This window comes from Vidua macroura, chromosome 2 (genome assembly GCF_024509145.1).
Source record: "Vidua macroura isolate BioBank_ID:100142 chromosome 2, ASM2450914v1, whole genome shotgun sequence".
Lineage (NCBI taxonomy): Eukaryota > Metazoa > Chordata > Aves > Passeriformes > Viduidae > Vidua > Vidua macroura.
Window position 1 is genome coordinate 60402520 of NC_071572.1, and position 6367 is coordinate 60408886.

The 6367-nt window shown below is 42.1% G+C and overlaps 1 protein-coding gene across 4 annotated transcripts in view; it reads left to right on the forward strand.

Annotated features, from left to right (window-relative positions):
- Positions 1–5506, forward strand: part of UVRAG (UV radiation resistance associated) — a 102685-nt gene extending 97179 nt beyond the window's left edge. For all 4 annotated transcript variants that reach the window (XM_053971080.1, XM_053971082.1, XM_053971081.1 and 1 more), the window contains one exon: positions 1833–5506. In XM_053971080.1, the coding sequence (XP_053827055.1) occupies positions 1833–2541 (709 nt within the window). In that variant the 3' untranslated portion in view covers positions 2542–5506. The remainder of the gene's footprint in view (positions 1–1832) is intronic.
- Positions 5507–6367: the final 861 nt, after the last annotated feature.

Consider the following 6367-nt stretch of genomic DNA (forward strand, 5'->3'; position numbering starts at 1 on the left):
TGTTCTCAAGCTTTATCAATTGAAACAGTTTTGTATAGAGTTCTGGAGCACTAGAAGGTTGATCTCATCCAGGCTCTACATTGGGGAGATTGCTCGCGGTGCCCCTCTGTTGGTCATGTGGTCTTCTCTGACACTGTGCCAGTCGTGCTGGCTGCCAGCGCCACCCTGTGTCTTCTCTTCATGTGGGGCACAAAAAAAAAAAAAAAGAAAAGCTGCTGCTGCTGCTGCTTTTGTCCTTCTGTCAGCAGCATGGCTGGCTAAAAGCAGCCAAACAAACAAAGTTCATTGCAAGCCATGCTGAGATAGCTGCAGCTGCATGGCGCTGCCCCTGCCATGCTGATTTTGGCTGAACAGTCCCAGCAACATGGCTGCTCCCGGCCTTAGGGTCCCCTCCAGCACCGGCTGTGGGGCAATTCCCAGCTCTGGTCCCAGCCACATGGTGACTCCCAGCATTGGGATTTGCCCTGAAGGCATGGCCAGCAGTGCCGCCAGAAAAAAGGACCGGCAGGCTTTCCAGGAAATGGCTTGATCCTGCTGGGAAGGGACCGCAGCCACCCCAGTGGGATGGGGTCTGGTGGGCTTCCTGGGAAGGGGCCTGCATCACAGCAGAGCCTGGCCTGTCTAAAGCCTAGTTACCTGTTCCAAGGCTGGAAGCAATAGAGCTTTTCATGGGCTTACATATCCTTAAATATGTTTTCACAGAGGCTTATGCAACTCTTTTAAGTGGTTTAACTGGGTGTCAATCTTCAAAACTAGCCAGCTGATTGGGTGCGCCAGATCTCCCACACGGAACCACCCTCACAGCCTGTGGACTCCCTCCCCACCTCAAAACCAAACGATCTGTTAAACCACAACACAAGATTTTCCCATGCCAGACAAAGCGTATCAGGCCTTGAGCAGAAGGAGTTTCTTTCAAATGCAGTTCATGAAGGAGTTTCATACTGACAGTGGTTGAATCTTAAGAGTTGTATATTCAGCTGGTCAATAATAGCTGGTTTTTTACTATTTTTTTTTAATTTGGAAAGAAAATTAATCAGCTGCTTATGTTAATGTGCAGCATGCTATTTGTATATAGGGTGGTGATAATCGTTGAATAAGTATTGAGCTGACGAATGAAAGTTCTCGTAACACACCTGAGAGGACATAAAGCAGATTTTCCAAATTATAGAGCTTTAAACAGTGAAAGTGGTTTGTAAAACTGTATTAAACAGTAAAGTTAGACTTGTAAATTAGGCTTGATTGGTTCACATTCCTTAAGAAATAGAGGTTGGCATTTGTCCCAAAAGTTTTGGAATGACTGGCACAGAAAAGCAGAAGATCTGGCAAGAATAACCCTCTGCAAATAGTGAAGTTGGTGTGACTTTTCTCCTTTGTGCAGCTGTCACGGAAGTCCACTGTTGGATTCTTTGCTCATTCTTTGCTCAGTTGTTATTACTCACTTTTGAAGAGTTTATGATGACCCCGTACAGCCATAAATACATAAATATATGGTGAATAGTAATATTCCATAAGTGCAGCTCAGTCCTATAAAATGGTGTTAACAGTGCGAATTAGCATAATGTGATCATTTCTTGGGTGATTGGCCAAACCATAGAGCTGTCTAAGTGTTCCTACACAACCTCACTGTTTTTCAGTACAGCTATCCTCTGGGCTGTCTTCTGTGGTTCATATGCCACTAAATGTGTTCGGGGATTTAGCACTTTGGTATAGAAGTTGTTGGCCAAATGGAGCCTGGAGTTGTCATAAAACAGTTGCTTCAGCCTTTGATTAAACATCTGTATTGCTCGTGAGCATGCCTGATGGATGTGATCTGTTCTTTCCTTCTTTTATAGCGATCGACACCATATATCCAGTGCAATTCCTGTTCCAAAGAGACAGAGCTCTAGCTTCAGCAGATTGGATATTGGCTTTTCCAGTGGACTTCCTTCTCCAGGTAAAGGACTCCGAAAACGAGCCAGCACAGGAAGCGAGAGACTAGAGTACAAAACTCCTCCTCCTAGTTACGACTCTGCTTTAACACAGCCTATTGCTGTCACAGCCTGTGTTGGAGAGGTGGATAAAAAACCTGGACCCATATGTTCTTCCTTGGACACCTCTGTGGACCTCTCCAAAAGAAATACCAAAAAAGGCCAGGACTTATGCAGTAGTTTAAATGGAGAAAATGGAAGCCTAAACAATACCCAAGACAGGCAGGAATCTTTCCTAGAATGTTCTAGTGCAATAAATGGGGCATTTCTGCCTGGCGAGTGCTTTGACACCATGAACAACGAGCAGCCCTGTGAGTTTCAGCCCTCACCCAACCCTGTGCTTTGCTGCACTGTGGAGCAGGCAGAGGAGATCATGGGTATGGAAGCGACAGGGTTCAGCACAGGAGATCAAGATCAGCTTGAAGACTTTACCTCCATCCCAGTGGAACATGCTGTAGCGGTTGAGTGTGATGAACAAGTCCTAGGGGAGTTTGAGGAGTTCTCTCGAAGGATCTGTGCACTGAATGAGAACATGTCCAGCTTCCGCAGACCTCGTAAAAGTTCGGACAAGTGAGCTCAGACAGAGATTTGATAGCAGACATTGAGGTGAAATCAGTGATCTGGAATAGAAATAAAATTGCACTTATTCTTTATATTAATTATGAAAATAAAAAAGCTAAAGTTACTCCTATGGTGTTAGACAAATGGACTTGAGCACAATAACACAGGATCATGGTGTATTCACAGCCCAGGTAACTTCATTCTTCTTTAAGTCCTTTTATGTCTGGCATTTATAATCTGTTGGAGGTTTTGTGTTTTTTTTTTTTTTTTCTTGGGCATTGGAATCCATTTATAAAGGCTTTTCTGAAAACAACTTCTAGTGCTGATCAGCCCCTTCTATGAATGTTTGTTATGTTCTTAATTATTATTTAGAGTTAAATTTATTTTAATCTTTTCAGAAGAAAAACCCTTTAATTTAATATATTTTTATGGTAAGATGTCCTTGTATTCTCCCATGTACTCCTGTGTTTGCTTGAGTAATGTAGTCAGTATTAGAGAAATACCATGAATTTGCTACAATTGGACAACTTTATTTTGGCTGTGCTCTGTAGCCTTTGAAGTTCTAGTTTGCACTGAGGTGTCTTCAGTTGGCAGTGTAAACTTGACAGAGAATGAGCACCTGTGGGATTTTTTTGCAGTTTCCTTGCACCTGGTTAATCAAAAGTGACATTTGGGAGTTTTTCCACTCTCCTTTTCCTCCATACTTGCTCTTCCTACCAGTGGAAATTTTGAGGAGTAAATCACCTCTAAGGTTCTGTATAATAATCTCAGCCTGACCATTCCCCACTTAGGTTAGGCACAGATCTCATTAGAAGGGACTTAATGAACCCAGTACCAACATGGGATTCAGCTGCTACCCTCCAAGGTGTGCAGTGGGGACAGTGTGCCCCGAGACACTTCAGACATCTTCCAAAAAACCCAGTCTGGGAATGAAGCACTTTGGAATTAGGTGAATGTGTGGAATTGCTCCATCCTCTGTAAAAAGGAGGCACTTAACATTATTCATCTGATTTTTTTTTTTTTAACCATCTATACTTTGAGGGAAGAAACTTCCAGTGGTTTGCTGGAGGTGCAGTTTGCTGTTGGGTAGGTTACCACTGCCACACGTGTTCAGATGCACTAATGAGAAAGCAATTTGCAGCCTTCTTTGTGATTTCTGGTATGTATTTCAGTTTGGATTTCATTGCTCTTGCTTTCTATATTGTATACCCAAGAATCTGAGCTCAGTTGTGAGCTCTGAAATATAAAAGTATATAGCAGAATAAAAATACTTCATCTTGTCTGGCTTTTTTTTCTCTCCCTGGTTTATGTTTTCTTTTGAACCCTAGTCTTTGCCTAACTTCACTGTAAGGCTAGCAGAAATTAACTTTATAAAAATACGGATATGTATAATCTCAGCTTTCTGTTGTCAAAACAAGACATGTTTGTGAGAACCAGTATACATAACAGCGCTGTTCTAGAATATGCATTTTTCCAGGTAATGCCTTAATGATTGTATTAAAACTATATTCACATTTCTTCCGTTAGCTTTTAATGGTTGTGTCCACAATTGAGTAGTTGGATAGAGCCTCTCTGCAGCAATTTGCTGGCTTTGGTCTGTCCCAGGATGATGTGCTAGATGGGAGCACTTGGAGACCTTTATTTTGAGACACTGAACATGATTTCAGGTACAAAGTTGGACACATCTATGAGTATCTTCTCCCCCAAATAAGCTCTTCTGTTCAAACCTCATGAAAATTTCCCCAAAGGAAGTGCTGCAGAAGCTCAAAGCACTGCCACCATCTTTGGAAAGGAATAGGTAGGAAGCTCTTGCTGTCCTTTTGCCTAGAGAAGGAGAAATAAACACCTGAAAGAACAGCACTTCGTAGTGATGAACATAAGGTATTCTGTCCTGGGCCCTGTACCATCTTCGGATACTAGTATAATTTCAGGTGAAATTCAGTAACTTTAGGTCAGTTTTGCACCCTGTGGGATGGGATCTGGCAGGCTCAAGGCAGCACAGGCCTGTTTGTACACACTCTCATGTTACTATATAACAGAAAAGCATTAGCTTGTGTGTGATGGTGCCTTTTCAAAGCAACCCAAAGAGTAGTTGTGAAGTCACTGTGTATTGTAGGCGAACATGGAGCGTCTCAGCGCAATTTAGCAACTTGTGAAATTAGGTTTGTACAGCATCGGTGGGACTTTTTTTTCCATTAGTTGTTTATTTCTCAGGTTACACAAACCAAATGAAGTCTACTTCTCCTCCCCAATGTTGTGTTGCTGTTCCTGTTTAACCCTTGTAATTGGTAATGTGCTAAACACTATGGTTAATTTTTGTATCTGTTGCACAGAGCTGCTCAGATGGGCTTTCTATGGATTGATCTTTAGGTAGCCTTAAATTATCCCTGTGTTTGTCTTCCACTTCTACCACTTTCATTGTAGCAGGTGGTGTGAGGTGGGACAGCATCACAGGGCTGATGAAGCATTGACCAGCTCCTTGTGGCTGTGAGGAAGAGGGTTGTACAGACTGCAGCCATGTCTTAGCTTTCTCCTTTTGGTGGTTTTTTTTTTTTTTTTTTTTTGACCCCCTGTAAATTACTTTGGAAATAGTGTAGTGGAAGAGAAACAAACAGGAGGTTTGAGGGTGAGATAATGGATCACAGTGTACGTTCAATTTTCAAGAGCCTTTCAGTTCCTGCACAGCTGTGGCACGTAAAAGTCTGCAACTGTCTTCAAATGGAGAAAGCATTCCATTGCAATCTCAATCTAATCCCTCATTAGAAATCCTTAAGATTTTTGAGCATAGTAGTTTTGGAATATCAGATTCCACTATATTTTTATAGCAAGCACAACAGCATTGGTTTATCCTTGCTTGACCAGGTATTTAAAATAAGTGAGACTAGAATATTGCATAGTAAATGACACATTAAAACTATGTTGGCAATTGCAGGAAAGCTCATCTGTCTTTATAAAATAAAATTTATTTGTATATCTCAGCTTGTGTGTCTTCTTCAATGGCTCCTTTGAGTATTTTCTTTATGAGCCTAGTTTAAACCCCAGTGGGCTTCCCAGCCCCAAAACTCCTTGGCTTACTGTTCATCAAATCAATATTGCTTCCAATGGGAATGGTTGGGCAAGAAGATTACCTGAAGAACTGACTGCCTTGATGGTTCCAAATCCTGTTTCAGAAGAGCTGGTACTGCAGTTCTTTTTCATGCTTCTCCTCAAAAGATGGCATGCAGCTAGAAAAATAGCTCCAGCCTACACTGGGGCTGGGGTTAAGCTGGACTTGTAGACAGTTATGGGTAGTAGAAATACTGTGTTCCTTCATCAGGGAAGCTACTGCTACTCGTCCAGCACCTTCTGTGATCCCAGCTAATAATCAACATATGTCTGCCCAAAATGCTGATGTGTGTCTTGAACAGGAGTCAGCTGCATGAGTCTTGGCAGGAGTCTGTCGACAACTCATGAGTCTCTGGTGGGAAGCAGTGAAATGTGAAGAGCTACAGGGACTCCCCAGGTTTTTTGGAGAGTTAAAAAAACTTAGGCAGTTTTTTGGGTTATTTTTTTTCCTCCTACCCAGTCTGTCTTTCAGCAGACAGTAAAAGCCCAGGGCATCATCTGTGTAGTCCAGGAGCTGAAGTAGGAAGATCCAGGAGAGAAATTTTACTTTAAGCTATCTTACAATGTTGAACAGCATTACTGAAATATAGTTGCCTGAAAGTGAAAAATAAGGAGTGGGAAGAATAAGATGGAGGTGCTGCTGGAAGAGTGGACTTAATCTAGGTAAACCTTGGGTTCTTCTGTGCCTTATTCTGTCACCTTTCAAATGGCCAGAGAAGGTATGTCTACTTACT